Genomic DNA, 16,294 nt, shown 5'->3' with positions numbered 1-16,294 from the left:
CTGCCTCTGCCATCACCACCATCAAGGCCACTTCCCCCCACACTCACTTTTGAATTTGTGCTGTTGACAGACCAGAAAGGCTTTTGGCTGCCTGTTATGTGGTTCAAACCACACTGTAGCTGCTTAACCAGGCTGAAGTCATTATTCAGAATCTCCCAACCAGAAAACACAAAACCCCTTATTTCCCATCTAAAACTGTACACTGAAGGTCAGGGTATGGCCACTGCAAATTGCTTTTGCAGATATGTGTGAGCCAGGACAGAAACAATAACCCAAGCACGACCTCTTGCATAATTAACTGAAAACGTCTACACTGATTAACAATTATTCCCTAAATGATGCGGTGTATATAATATCCAACTGCTAAACCGTGAAGCATCCCCTACCATGGCCTTCAAAGATAGCGGATTTCCCCCTTCAATGTCATTAATGTGATCCAAAGAAAGGTTAGTATTTTACTCTGCATGAGGATCTTGAACTTAAACTCAATATATTTAATTCTGGTATGTACACACTAATAAATTCTCTCTCCTGAGAAAAGAAGTCAAACATATGACAGTGCTTGGTCAGCAAAACTGCAAACATTTTATTAAAGAGTTAAAAATCATACATACTCTGAAAGAATTTGCATTTTATTTGCATATAAATAGGTTGGTAAAAGTGAATGAAATTTAATGGTGCCTTCAGAACTTTTTTTTGAAAAGAGAAAAAACATTCTGCTGACATCCCCTCTCCCCCAACTATTCACTCAAAAAATGCCCATGGAATTTCAATGTTTTTATTTCTTCAAAACTGAAATAGAATAAACAATGATCAAGGAGCATCCAAAACATTCTAAAGTTTAGAAATCACAGACATCAGAAAACAAGATCATACACTTACAGTAGGTAGGCTGTCCCAGATTGTAACTTTGCCCCTTCCCAGAAGCAGTCCAAAGGTGTAATAATTAAACAAGGGTAAAGATATTCTATTATCTGTCAAAGTTAAAAAAAAAAAACAGGCCACACGTTAGGCTAATGCATACCACTGAGGAATTTTTGAGAATTTCTTGCAAAAAAAAAAAAAAGAAGAAAATATACCTGATCCATGTAACCTGTTTCTGTGATAAGTTCTCCGGATTTGTAACACAAATGTTCCAATTTCCACTGCCTAGTAAAATAAAAAGCAGAGACAAACATTCTCATTATAGTAACGTAAGGAAATCAGTGCAAAATCGGAACTATAGAACATATAGAAAGAACTGCAATTTCTATCACTTTTAAGTATCTGTCAAAACGAGCACAACTTTTGCCAAGTAAAGACTCAACAAGCTTGCTTTAATGAATAGATAATACTCAATTGTAATTAACATCTGGATGCTTATGTAAATGACTGTTACCAAAGTACTTGAAAAGTCTTGTTTTCTTAAGTGTTCTCCCAATAATCTTGTTTACACCATTAATCTGTTTTTCTACATACATTGAACAACTTCAGGGAAGATAATTCAGAGTTGAATTATCACAAGTTCAAAATAAGTGGAGACTAATTAGTAAGGTTTATAACAACGTTAACATATATTCAGGTAGGAAAATATTACTGACTTTTTTTTTTTACTGGCAGTTAATGTCCTTATTAACAGATAGTGTTCAAAATGACTTCTGCTCTTAACCGTGAATGCTGTAAACAACACTGGCAGGTAGACAGATTTCCTACTTTACAGTCTTTTATTCTTGTTCTGTAGAAATGATATTAAATATACTGATCAACAATTACCTCTATTATCTATCACCTATCTATTACTACAGAGTTCTGTCAACTCTGGAAAATTGCTCTGTAAGCCCATGCCTTTCCAAGTGCATCAGGGAGATAAACTTAACTTGAAACAAAGAGGAAATTTAAAAAGGATGGGGATGGGAAAACCAGGCTAAGAAAAAAATGTTTTTAAGTCTTTCTAAACTGCTCTATTTTATTGGTCTCCTTTCTTTTTTTTTTTGTATTGGTCACCCAAAGGAATGTTCTGGACTTAGCCCACTTCCCTGTGGAACCTTCACATCTATACTGCAGGGTTCCCAGTGAAATGCCACCCCTTCCCACTAGGCTTTTTTTGCCCAGTGCTACTGAAAATCACCCCTTTCTCTTGAACTCCAGGGCACTGCTGGTCCGATCTGCTTGACACCTGGAACACCTGGGCCGGGGGGTGCCTGTGGTTGGCTTTGTATGTGCCCATCTACACTGATGTCTTCCCTCTTTCTAACTAGACCGTCAGTTCCTGAGTGCAGGGCTCAAGTTATTCATCCATCCTTCCATCCATTCATACACCCACCCACCCACGCATATATGTATATGTTCATACTGAACTCCACACAGCATCGACATAGACTATCTAGCATGAGGAGGTCCTCAATATCACTTGGTTAGTGAACTCATTTACACTTCCTTGAGAAGGGCATGGCTGTGCATTAGAAAAACCCCTGTCTTAGAGCCAGAAGAAAGGGTTTGAAACCTGGCTCTAATGTTTAATAATTGTATGAACTTGGACAAATGCTCTAATTGGTCTAATTCCTGGTTTTCTCACCTAAAAAATGAGATGGGTTGAACTAGGTGTTCTTTAAAGCTCATTCCAACGCATAAATGTTCTCAGTTCCATCTCAGAGAGTGTAATTTTATGGTACAGACACATCTTCTCCTTAAGTGTGTTAGTGACAAGTCCCTTCAAGATAGGGTCCCATTATGTTAAAAATGGGTCAGCATGCTTACAGTGGCCCTGGAATGCCCATTTCCAGGTTCTTTACAGGGCCTCTACTTACAAATTTTGCAGAACTGCACTGGGTAGTTGCTTCCTCTACAGAATGGGAGGGTTGTGCTGAAAGGAGCGGGGTGTGCTCACTAGTCAAGTCTGCCTGACGAAAGTGCTAGAATACCTCCTTACATTTTTCCCTTTCATCCATTACATGTATCTCATTTTGTTCTCAGGGCCTCCTGAGGATAGTAGACCACACGTGATCAGTAATTTAGCTTACAGATGAGGAAACAAGAGCGTGTGACTCATGCTGGACCCTAGGGCTCTGTCTCCAGCAAGGTGGGTTTTAGAGCCAATCCAGTTAAGCTATGGAGAGTGGAGGTTACTGTAGCAGCGACAAGTACAGATTTTCCTTTTATTCTCTCCCCTCATTCTCCCTGGCCACTGAATATGTCTACAGGGCCACTTACTCCCCTCTCCTGTGAAAAACTGTATTATCAACCACTCAGTTAAAAGGTGCTTCAAAAGGGCACCTGGCTGGCCCAGTCAGTTAAGCATCTGACCCTTGGTTTTGGCTCAAGTCGTGATCTCACGGGTGGTGGATTGAGCCCTGTGTTAGGCTCCACGCTCAGCGTGGAGTCTGCTTGGGATTCTCTGTCTCTCCCTCTCCCTCTGCCCCTCCCCCCCACTCGTGCTCTCTCTCTCTTTAAAAAAAAAAAAAAGAGGTGCTTAAAAGCCTTGGTGAGGGACAGGATGGGGTTAGGTAAATGCTAACTCAGTGGTCCCCTGGAAACCGGCTTTAGTGATAGTCATCTCAATAGTTCAGGGAGAAGACCCAGTTCAAATTTACAATCTAGGCAGTTAGTCAATCAACAAACTCTTGAGTGCCCACCCTGATCTAAATGCTGGGGTGCAAGGATGGACAAGAGATGTGGTCCCTGCCCTGAATAACTCACTGTTTAAATAGAGAAGAAAAAGGACTGTCAGCTTTGCTCCAGAAGTCCCTGTATGTTTTTACTATACCCACAGCATTGTTAAATTAGCTATGAAGTTAAAGGGTAATATTTTGTGAAGCTGTGTATGATTCCTGTCAGTAAGAATTCACCAGAGTGGCTCAACCTGCTATACACTCTGTAACACATACCAACTGTCAGTAACTGTGGGGAATACAAAGAAACCAGAAGTAAGTTCTTACTTTTTCTTTTCCCATTCTTTTTAAGTTGACTAAAAGCAATTCCAACTGTAACTGCTCCAAAAATATCTTAAGCAATGAAACATCTTCAGAATGGGTGTATAGCCCCCCAGATGGCTGCTTGAAGGATCATACTCATTTGGGTATATAGTGCCAAGATACTTACTGAAAATACATTATCATGTATTTGATTTATTACCAAACTCCAGAAACAAAAATCAAGATTTTTTTTAAAAAATCACTTCATTAGAAAACTATCTGAACTAACACTCTAAGCATATTTCCGGGGTAACATAACTTACTAAAACCAGCAACTTCTTCCCACCAGCTTACCTGTTATACATATATACATGGACTCGGCTGGCCTGGAGTGCTGAGTCCAGGTGTTGTCGGAGAGCTTCTGTGGTCAGGACGTTAGCACCTTCTTCTTTCGGGGTCTGAATCATGAGTTGAGGATTAAACATAGCTTCTTCTCCAATCTTCTGGCGAGTATAATTTAATTCACGACTTACTCGTCCACCAACTGACAAACATGTACAGGTTTCAATTAGAGCAGCAACAACCCCACAAATTCATGTTCTGTTATCTAAGATGTGCAGGATACATGATAAGTGCTCTCTGTTCATGAAAACATATGGCTGATATTTGGGGGGGTGGGTAACATTCACTTTATTATTATTGGCAATGTTCATTTCACCAATAAAAAACATAAAAAATATTCACTAAACCATGAACAACTGTCCTGCTCATTGCATATGCAAACCTAATGCATATGTGCTTTGTGCACCTTCTAACTAATACACCATATGTATAGAGGGGGAGGGGAGAGGGAGGGAAAACTTGAGACACCTTTTCCTTGCAGACCAGACCAAATACCCCTGTTACAATTTCTTTCACTTGTGTAAACAATGTGCCCCTGCAGCCCAGTTCAAGATAAATGGCTTCGATTTACACTCTTCTCCTAAATAATCTAGCAAAGGTAACAAGGAAATGTTTCTCCCCATTGAAAAAGAAACAAGGAAAGGTGGCAAATGTGTGTTTAGCACAAAACTTGCCAGGAGAAGATAAATAATGTGATTCACATCAGATGTCCTTGAGAGGAAGCAAATGTATCAGCCAATGGCCCGGACAGCCAGTCTCTGGGTCCTAGCTCCATCAGACTCACCTGGTCAGCATCCTGGAAACAAAGGTGCCAGGTTCTGAGCTGCCCGTAACAGGCAGCCTGTGTTCCAGAAGCTCCCCCACGTGATTCTGAACCTGCTGCTGGGGCCAGAACCCCTGCCCCAGTACCAACTGGCTTTCCAGCAGGCCGACCACAGTGGGACAAGCCATAGGCCAAGGCAAAAGGTGCAAGGGACATTGCTACTGCAAACTGCTTTTTTGTCTTCTTTCTCAGGTCCTACGTTATATTTCAGTTATCGTTTTAGAACAAGCCAAGCTCAGAATGCTGCCACCTGGCTGGGAGGTATGGGGGGAAGGGAGTTGCATTTCCCAACAGGGTAGGTGTGTGGGGATGCTGCTGAGGAGAGTGCTCTTGGAGAGGGTGCTTTGATCCAATAGGGTCACAGGGAAGGGGCTGTTCAGGAAGGGGCCAGGAAGGCAACAGAGAGAGAGAATCCTAGAACAGCACCCCCCCCTTCTCCCTCTCCCTACACACACACTCCAAGGCTAGCTGATGAGTCTGAACAGTGACTCTGAATAGTTCCTGAAGTCACTGATAAGTTGCATGTTTACTGAAAGACAGGCCTTCAGCTGCAGTGTAGAAAGACCCTTCAACAACCATCCTAAGCTTTCCCACGAGGAGGAATCCTTTTTCTTCAAATTTAGTATTCAAGGACATAAACATTTGGTTTGGGCAAGTAAGTAAGTACTGGGAACAGCGGGTTGTTTAGTTCTCTTGGCATATTTTATAAACAAGGGGGCAGGCTAAAAAGCAAATAATGCCCTCATTAGGAAAGCTAGTCCAGATTCACAGACTGGCAGGATCATCTGTGTGGGTCCACGCAGATGGCCAAGGCCACTGCAGAATACTGTGAGGGGAGGCCGAACATACTGTGGGGTGTGTCAAAGAGAAGGAGAAACGGTGTGGGGGGGGGCGGGCATGGGGGAGAGGGGAGGGGCAGAGAGGGGAAATGATCAATTGGTTACACACAGTATTAAGACTCCCTGTGCAGAAAACTTTGACAGATGCCCTGGGGAATTGCTGAGGACCCTGCAACCAATTTGACGTTAAAGAAAGACCACAGGAAAACATAGGAAACTTGCAACAAAGGATAAATTTACATGAAGTCACGGGCCTTTTCAGGATGCTCTTCTAAAGCTGCCTGCAGGCAGGGTCTGGCTCCTTCTGGCAGGAATCACAATGCATTATTTCAACCAATTAACTAGTGAACTGAATTAGACTCAATCCACATTCTCTGGAGATAAAAAGGCTGTTTGAGGCTAAAAAGCCAATTATTAGTCCAGAGGTCACTTCTGAAAAGCTACAGCGCTCCAAGCCAAGGAGCTCCAAAGGGACTTTTCGGGGGCGGGGGGGGGGGGGGGGGGGGGGGGGGGGGGGGGGAATGCTGAACTCCTTCCTTTTTTCTGGCTCTATGACATCAATGCCCCACACCTATAAATCCTGTCTATTTCCACAGGCTCCTCAAGCACCAGCAGAGCGCGTGGTCCCTCGCTCTGCTTACAAAGTCCTACTTCCTTTTACCTTACCTTTCCTGAAGCTTAAGACTTCAGGTGAATTAAAACCACGAGGTAAAAACAGACGAGTAACAACAAAGGGGGACCACAGACATCCCCCATCCTCCTCTCCCCTGCCTAAGAGCAGCTGCCTGTGACTATAACCAAAAAAGGTGAAGACCCAAGCGAAGAGTGCATATGAAAATAAAGATCACATACAAGGTTCATGCTCCCGAAAAGAATGATCCACACTCTTCCAGACCAACCTCACAACAGATCAGTGATTTTATTACAGGGGCTTTCAGCAAGGATGCTATTTCCTACAAGATACAAAATGGACCCCAGGGGCTTTATAGTGTCACTTTTTAGATGGTTTAAGAGATATATTTAAATAAATGCATATTTTTTAATTAAGGTATTTGTCATGTCTCTGGAATTGGAAATCTTTCTGTTCATCTCTTTGCTCTAGTGATAAATTTAATATTTTGCTAACATGACAACCAGTTTCAACCGAGACAAGACTATCATCGTAGGTAGATAGAGCAACTGAGTTGAAAGACCCTGAATTCAAAGTGTCCTCAACCACCTAAGCTGTATCCTACCTTTGAGTACTGTGAAATTCAACTTATTTTTACATACTATACGGCCATATTTTATTTAACATTTCATCTTATATTTGACCAAATATGCAGGTTTTTGCAAAATTATTCAGTAACTTTAAAAAAGTTTCATTGACATCCACTTTACTTGACAGGATCCATTCATCTGGCGAGCGTTCGAAGGTGCCCGTCATGTGCTCAACAGTGGGGTGCTATAGGGCGTGAGATTGGCGTGTTCCGTGCCCCAAAAGGGCTCGCTGGCCAGTGAAGCGCACAGGCAACAAACACATCAATAAGCTAATCTAATGGCATGACAAGTGCCACAGAAGAAATAAAGATGGTGATGCCACGTGAGCTGGGGGAACAGCGCCTGGGCAGAGGAACCAGCAAGGGTATAGACCTCCTGTTTGGCTTGCTGCAGGAGGAGAGAGGAGGCCCGTGTGGCTGGAACTTGGTGAGGCCATAATTATGTCATTCACTTGGTTGCACTGGTGGACTTAGCTCCTTCTCGGGTGTACCTGTGTCACAAACGGCACAGCCTTCATACGCTTTTTTTTTTTTAAAGATTTATTTACTTGACCGAGAGAGACACAGTGAGAGAGCGAACACAAGCAGGGGGAGAGGGAGAGGGAGAAGCAGGCTTCCCGTGGAGCAGGGAGCCTGATGCGGGACTGATCCCAGGACCCTGGGATCACGACCTGAGCCGAAGGCAGACGCCCAACCGACTGAGCCACCCAGGCGCCCCAGCCTTCATATGCTCTTACATCAGCATTCGCCCACGGTGCTCTGGAACAAGCTACCAGAAACAGAAACCTCTCTGGACAGAGCGATTTTATGGACTCACCCGACTTCTGCTACCCTAGCAAATAAATGCCTATCCTAAGTCACAACTGAGTGACAGACAGCCCAGGGCTGTTCCTTATCTAGCCAGTCTTCCTCATCAGGCATCAGTGTGAAGCTCCACCAGCCAGGAAGCCCCACAGAACCCCTTTCAAGTGGCTGAAATTACAGGTGCAGTCTGGGGGAAATGGTTTTTCTCCCTTTCTGTCCCATTTTTTCTTTTTTTAAGATTTTATTTATTTATTTGAGAGAGAGAATGAGAGACAGAGAGCACGAGAGGGAGAAGGGTCAGAGGGAGAAGCAGACTCCCCGCTGAGCAGGGAGCCCGATGTGGGACTTGATCCCGGGACTCCAGGATCATGACCTGAGCCAAAGGCAGTCGCTTAACCAATTGAGCCACCCAGGGGCCCTCTGTCCCATTTTCAAGGTCAAGGTCCTTCTTTATTATTTAAATAATAGTCTACTGTTCATGAAGTAGTGCATGATTATTTTTGACTACTGAGCAGAATGAGCCGTAATACTCAGTATTTGTGATGTAGATGTAGGTATACACTGACAATATTTACATTTCCCTTTTTGGAGTTTACTGCTAATTCTTAATTTTTCTGCACGGAACAGGTACAATTAAAGACTTCCATGTGACAAAAGGAGAAAAAGATGAAAGCTGCTTGGTAGGGATCTGAATGAAAAACAAGCTCACTGCAAAAATAACATGCATATTTATCATATTCCAAGGTCCTCTTATATTCTTTTCCTTCTTCCAAATACAACAACTTTTAACTTATATAAAATAACAACCAAACTCTTTGAATAAGACTCATGAAAAATGTTATCTCAGGATCCTGGGACACAAAATAGTCTTTTAAATTTGTGTATGTTTTCCATTTGCAAAGCCATTTCACATGCATTCTTTACCTATTTATAAATATTTTGCTCGGTGCTGCTCCCCCATCAAGCTGGGGCAAGCTAGACTGGACAGTCAGGTGATGAGAACCAGAAGGCCTGGGCTCTGAGTCGCAGCTTTGCGACAAGTCCCTGACCCAGCTGGGCCTCGGTAACCTTCTCTGTGAAATGGGATGAAAATGCTACAACTAACCTCGTAAGGTGGTGTGAGTATTAACAAAGGGTGTCCCACACCCTTAACCAGGTGCTGATCAGGCATCCATTCATCTGGTCATTTATTCATTTATCACAGGGCATGTCGCATCATCCTTACTTTACAGAAGAGGAAAAGTAGCTGCAGTTTGGTTGACTGGCCCAAGGTCACCCAGCTGATAGGAGGTGGAACCGACCTTCAATCCTGCGTCCAACTTCCCTGAGAGCCTTGCGGCTCCTGAGCACTTGTTGAAGATATACCTCTAGGAGAGCCAAATTCCATATACCCGACAACATCAAGCTCACAGCTAGAGCTTTTAGAATGCTCAAAAAGTATTACGCGGGACAAACAATTGGTATTTTTTATTTAAAGGACAACAACATTGTCTCCCGGAGTGTTTACCACCACTGAGGAGATCGTTTTTGGGTGGCCGCAGACAGGCCCCCGTTTTCCTTCTGGTCCCCAGGGGGACCTGTCTTAGAGGGGGGCAGAGAGATGAGGGCACACAGAAAGTAAGCCGTCTTATGCCTCTTTACCTGCAAATTCTCTAGAAATCTGAGGCTTAAGCCAATTCTCCGAAAGAGGTGGGCTAAAAAGCACCACTTGTGCAAAGAAGTTCTTGCTCGAGCTCTGCTGATCCTTTCCTCCCTAAATCAAACCATTATGGCTTTCCAAGGTGAAGAAGGGCCAGCACAGGCAGGAAACCATTCCACCTGGGGATCCATACCTCTGGGCCAATGCTATTCCAATCCATGGTAGATGAGAGATGCTCCCCTCATGATGCTCTCCCGTTGTGTACCATTCCTCAGCACGGCCTCTGTGCAGAGCTAAATAAACGCCTGCAGCATTCATGCAAAAAGCTTTTAGCAAAAGCTTATTGTGATCCACATAAAGGTGATCTAAGGGACCAAACGAAGTGTTCCCAGTAAATTCCAAGTCCTTTCAGGGAGGCACTGCCTGCTGCCCACTTACCTCAGCACACTAGGCGCATGCGCACACTCAGCGTGTCAGAGGAATGAATGAATGAACAGCCTCAATACAGAGCCTTGGGAACAGGCAGTCATCTGTATAAGATATTAATTCTTCCCAAAGCCTCAAAAAGTCAATCAGTCAAAACAAATGACCCTTTCAGCCTGAAAAGTACCCACTCAGAGTCCAATTAGGAAAATGGGGTCTGTGTATATGCAAGCTGAGCATTTGCATTTGATTAATCCCATGAATTATCTAACAGCCTCTAGAGAGATTTTTTTTTTCTTCCCTTTTAGTTACTTCAGGTCCTTCTTTCAATGTTGCGATTAGTTACTGTGAGGGTGAAAAACTACAAATCTCCAAAAGGGTGTAACTGCAAAATTATTAGCACCAGCTCATTTTCTAAATTGAAAAAAATGAAGATTCAGTAATTTGGGCAATTGGCTGAAAACTCCTGAGCTGTGAGTTTTAGTCACTCTTCCAGCCATCTCTTTTATTCATGACTAGCCAACTGCTGCTTAAGCTTCTGGGCTGTTTTTCTCCTCGTGGGATTGTGCCCTTGGGTGTTGCCATGGGAAAGTGCTAGAATCAGATAGCCCAGAGAGAATTTGCCTTCATGAAGTGAGCCCAGTGAGTGAAAACCACAAAAACAAGACAAGAGCAGGACACATCCCCACACCTCCCCAGGGACAGCCTCGGGGTGGGGGGGTGGTAAGGAGGGTGGAACTCGGTAGAAGGGGTAGCGGGCCTGAGCATGCGCCCGCCACAAGCCCCCACACCAGCTGTTTGTGGTGCCATCTGTTACCGCCCAGGCTGCTTCTCTGAATGGCTTTCCCTGAAGCTGCCCGCTCACCCCGTCGGACACGATCAGGTCAACCCAGCACCGTGTCCACCCTGGACCTGCCGCCTGCCACAGCTCCCCCCTCCCGCCCCCCGCCACCTGGTATTCTCTCCAGGGCCACCAGCTCCCAAGATGACACTGCATCTGTTGGGAGACCCATTCTTCCTTGGTCACTTGCTGCTGTGGCAAATGAGGGCTGCGGTCAACCCCACCAAAGACAGACCGCATGAAGTCGCAGCCTGCGGCCTCAAGGATGTTCCTGGCGTCCAGTGGGATGTAACAGAATGGAGCTCTGCTCTATCCCTAAACTGAGTTCTTGCCCAGTGTGAACTGTCCCAGGCCCTACCATGATTTCACCTGGAATGCCCAAGTCCACAAGCCAAGTAGATGCACACCCAAGTCCTGTCCTTCTGCAGGAGCTGAGCAAGCCTGGGAGGGTCTGACACAGAGCAGCATGCTCAATCAGAGGCAATGCTGGACCAAGAAGCAGAACCCGGGACCAGAGACAGTGTTGTGATTAAGTCCCAAGTTCTTAGTTAAGGCCTCCTCAAGTCTTCATTAAAAAAACAAAAACCACACAACCCAACCACAACAACAAAAGCCAAGTGCTTGCTCGGTGGCAGGGCTCTCTAGCCCAGCATTCGGACTGCTGAATAACATTAACCCCGGCTCCCTTCTCCCAGCTTCTGCGGGGGCTGACATCACCTCTCTGCTCTGAACAGTCCTCCTGCCATTGTCTGGCCCAGGCCTCTTTGTACCGGCCTTCTCCTCGAGCAGCACAGGGGAGAAGACTATGTGAGTGCCCACCTCCACGGGACAGGCTCTGGGGCCCTGAGGAACATCAGGCTGGCCTGCTTTATCTCCCACACTCTCCCCGGGGTGTACTTTCAGGATTTTGTTGCCATCAGGATTAGCTGGATTAGGGGCTGATGCGTAAGGACTCCCTGGTGTTGTGAGGAAGTTTCATCACCAGGTCAGCATGGTGCGACCTATATTCTGTCATCACCACCACTCCTCATAGCCACCAACTGGAAAAGGGGAGGGGACAGCAGAAGTGCTTTGAGTGCAAAATGCATGAACTTGGTACAGCTATAAATTCCCCCATCATGCACTTCCAAGGGTGTGGGCCATTCAAGACCATCCTCCTTTCAAGCAAGAGCCCTACTGAAATGGGTCTGACAGTGGCCGTAAGTGGAGTGGTAAGTGGAGCTGCCCCAGAAAAACAACACAAAGAAACTTCTAGTCTTTTGCTAAAACCAGGCAAGCAATTTGGGAAGGGAGCTGTGCGGCTGGAACCTTATATTATGGTCCTATTCCATGGGGCGGGGGCTCCAATTTATTTGAAGGAAAACAATGTGGGCAGGAGTGGGGGCTGGGCAGTAAGAGGTCGGCCTGAAACAGAGGAACAACTCTTAACGCCTTTTAAAAATTCAGTGACTGAAACTTTTCCTCCCAAGAAATCACTTGGCCCTTTTACCTACCGGAACCCGCATCCTGGCTGCCACTCACGTGCACCCTGCATGAAGCAAACACAATCAAGAGAGAAAGCAATAGGATTTTTTGCAAGTGTGTGCGTGTGCGAGTGTGTGTGTGTGTGTGTGTGTGTGTGTGTTATAGAACAGTCCCTCTTGCACAGAACTGGGCTGTTCCATCAAAGCCGTATCTGTTATATTTCTGTCTTTCTCTTCTGTTTGGCGTATTCACCAACAAGAGAAAAGGAGGTAAGCTTTGGCGGCCCTGACCTGCAGCTGGAACACAATACTTTCGCACAGCCCTGCCGACCCCTGACATAAATTTTACACCGCAGCTGGCATTTACACACTCAGCATTACCATATGTATGGCTGCTCCGTGCTAATTATGCTAATCACCTGTCTAACTGGCTGCTTCGAAAAATGGTTGTATTTAGCACTCCAGTGCCTACCAATGCGGCTTACTGTGTGGCTGAAATGTACATTCAGACGGCCCTGAATGGCAAGATTTTTCCACGTTGCTGGCTACATTCAAGCCTCAGAAAAATTTATTCAAGTCAACTGGTTTCGGTCCGCAACAAAAAAGTTACGAGAAAAAAGTGAGTGTGTTCTTGCCCTAACATTCTGGATCTGCTTGCAAGCAAAATGATAAATCAATTGGTGTGGGAAACAAAAAGGGAGAGAGATTTCTTTTGGGAGCCATGTGAAACTGTAGCCTATTTAAAAAAAAAAAAAGAAGAAAAAAAGGGTCATCCTATTCCCCAAATCTCTAGAAAGAGCAGTTAATAGATATTTAGCCCTAATCCCAATTCTCTCAAATTGCAGGCTTTGTTTGCAATTAAGCAAGGTATTAAACATGTGCAATTTTCTTTTTTTTCTGGATCATGTGTGGACTAAAATGATGGCACCATATTTATCATTTTTAAACTTATTGCAACAATGTATGAACCTCATGGGGAAAAAAGCCAGGTAAGAGAAAAAATAATTTCTTAGACAGCTAGGGAAAATTCTTTTATTATGCTCTCTTAGAAAACTTCCATTTAAAAAGACACTGTGTGATATTTCCATCTATTTTGTGAAGTTTTCTGGTTTGTCCCCTGAAGGAGCAAAGGAAATCAAGGAATGGGGGTGGGGAAATGGGAGAATTCAAAACAGAAAAAAAAAAAGTGCTGGGGGAGGGGTAGAGAGTCAAGAAGCCTACATTTTTCTTAATCTCAAAATTCCCATTTTTACCATCACTGTTTCTAAAAGCAATGTTCTCAGATCACTCTATAGTATGGACTTCTAAAATCGGGATAATATTATTGCAGGCTGTTTAAACAATTCCCCAAGTTCAAACTGAAACCCCATTTCCTTCTAACTTACAAAATACCTTCATATTAATGTTTAAAAACCCTAAATGTAGTCAATCTAAGGACTGCTTAGTATGAGATTATTTGGATGTACAGATAATGTCTAGGCAGTCCAATTTCCCTGAATTGCCTACAGCGCTGTAAAAACATGTTTTACTAGAGGGGGGGCCCAGAGCATCCAGTTACTCTCTTACCTCCAAAGGATCATCATTAGTAGATGCTTTACTGAAATCTAGAAACTGGGAGCAAACTGGAAGGCCATTTATTTTGCAAATGTATCTTGGGCTGCCCCCCAGTGCTACAAAACACCAGAGCAGCTTTGTGATCAATCTTAGGTGTACACACAGAGAAGGTGCACTGACCCAGCAGGCCTTCTCAGACCCAGGAGAGGGTGGTGAGAGAAGCTGCTCTCTCCACACTTGGCTTCACCCACCTTGCAATTTAACTTACAGCAGATGAAAAGGGTGACACTCACCGATGCTATGAAAACAACAGCTTTGTTCCTATCAGCCCCTCCCCACTCCGTTCAACATTTTATAAACGTATCTGACCCAATGAAGTAACATTATCCAAGCCACATTTTGCTCTCTTTGGCATCTCAATTCAAGTGGCTTTTGTTTGCCAGTAAAAAGTATTAATTCATCTAGGTTTTTGTAGTTCCAAATCTTGACTGTGCAGGCAAAAATCCAAACACCATGACCACTACTGAGCCACTACAGAGCTTACCTCTCTTTCCCTCCCGATCTCGCTCTTCTTTAATAGGAGATGGACCACCCTGCCTCATGGCACAGAGCAGTGTTTACATTGCAGTACTTGACTGTGTAATACATCTGGCATTTTTGGGCAGGATTCCTGAGCTAGGGGCCAGAAGCCCTTAAGCAATGATTTAAGGGGAAAAAAATCATGCGCATTGACTTAACAAAGCCCACTTCCAGTTCCTTTTGCTTACTTCTGTACATGTTTCATCAATAACTGAAAACTATCTCGGTTGATAGTTTCTGGGGAACCTACCGTTTCTCTTCATTTATCTTAACGATAATAAATCAAGCTTGTATGGTGGCACAGAGACTTGCTTCTCACTAGTCTCACCTTCACGGCCAGTGGTGTTTTGGGACCCACGTGCAGTGTGGACTATTTGGGCCCACTCACACCTGGGGTTCTAGAAATAAGGTCCTGCCTCCACATTATAAATCTCTCCAACAACAAACTTGTCATTCATTAACAGGTACCTGACTGCCCACCAACAACACAGTTTCCCTAACACATAGTTTTTCCAACTATGCTCTAAACCCAAATACAACAAAATCGTCATAGTCTTGAAGGGACTGGGGACAGGCTGCATCTTTCCTCTGTCTTTCTCTACAACAGTCAAGGGGTTTCTCAATGGCAGCACTCTACTGTTTTGGGAGATGGAATTATTTGTGTCAAACCTAAAGATACACACACATAGAAAAATGGGTATTGCCATGTAAAGGAAAAAAACAACCCTAAATCCAGTTTGAGGGAAACAAATCCAATAGGTTTTATCATGAAGGACCCAGAGTTTGGAAACAAAGAACAAGTAAAAGTGCTTATATTTTGATGACCCTGATGGTATCTATGTAGTCGAGGAAGGCTCCCACTAAGAAAATCCCAAGGAGTTTCCTCCTTATGAACTGCTGGAAGCGCCTTCATGAGCAAAACCCTCTGCTCTCTGGGACCTCTCATGTGGATGGACTGTCTAATGTGGCAGAGTCGGCCAAAATTTGGGTAAGGAAATCTGTCCTTTTCCAGGTTCCTTTTGGCTTTGGTGGGAGTTCCATCCAGGGAGAACCTGAAGTATGGTGCCTGGGTGGGAATGTCTTGGTTTACATTTCACTTACCATCTCAAGAAATGCTAAAGGGCCCAATTCTTCCATATTTCATACAACACATTAAACACAGGGGACCAAGACTTATTTCACACTCCATTTGTCAATGAATTCTAAGGCACCTCAAAAGTCCATAAAAATGCCATGACTCTTCAACAGGGGAAGTGCATCTTCTGCTGACAAGACCCCATCAAAGAGTAAGGTCTGGGAACCAACCCTTACCAAGATAAGAACCCCAAGGATGCAAATGGCAGCTTTGCATTTGGTATCTCCCACAGCTGGTTTGAAATAATACATTTTCTAATTCCCTCCTGTCAGTTTGTGATTAACCAGATTTACTACCATTTCAGATTTCACACTAGTAACTCCAGAGATCCACTGGGAGGAAATGATTAGGGCAGTTTAGGAGTAGGTTGGGGGGAGGAAGGATGGGAGGGAGAGAAGAAGGGGAGGGAGAAGAGGTTCTGGGAGCCAGTGAGGGGCAAAGGAAACAGTGTTATAATAATAGAATCACACAGGTCTGGTGATTATTTAGGGATGTCTTTCTTCAAAATAGTATCAAACTAATGGTGAGCTAAAATGCTATACTTCTGCAAAACGGCCTCTATTAAATATGGTCTCCTGCATAATAATTTTAAAATATTTCCGTGTTTGTTTTAAAAGCTAAAAAGACCTTTAAAAATCAAACC

The 16,294-nt window shown here is 44.1% G+C and overlaps 1 protein-coding gene across 8 annotated transcripts in view; it reads right to left on the bottom strand.

Annotated features, from left to right (window-relative positions):
• PTCH1 (patched 1) overlaps window positions 1–16,294 on the bottom strand; it is a 70,470-nt gene that overhangs the window by 36,986 nt on the left and 17,190 nt on the right. For all 8 annotated transcript variants that reach the window (XR_003523695.1, XM_027615607.2, XM_027615605.2 and 5 more), the window contains exons 3-5: window positions 4,245–4,434; window positions 1,080–1,149; window positions 883–974 (exon numbers count right to left, since the gene is read on the bottom strand). Coding sequence is in view for 7 of the 8 variants with exons in the window: in XM_027615607.2 (XP_027471408.1) it covers window positions 883–974; window positions 1,080–1,149; window positions 4,245–4,434 (352 nt within the window). In the remaining variant the exon portion in view is untranslated. The remainder of the gene's footprint in view (window positions 1–882; window positions 975–1,079; window positions 1,150–4,244; window positions 4,435–16,294) is intronic.

Source organism: Zalophus californianus, chromosome 13 (genome assembly GCF_009762305.2).
Source record: "Zalophus californianus isolate mZalCal1 chromosome 13, mZalCal1.pri.v2, whole genome shotgun sequence".
Taxonomy (NCBI): domain Eukaryota; kingdom Metazoa; phylum Chordata; class Mammalia; order Carnivora; family Otariidae; genus Zalophus; species Zalophus californianus.
The sequence above is the reverse complement of the archived record's forward strand: the minus strand, read 5'-3'. Positions and strand labels throughout refer to the sequence as shown.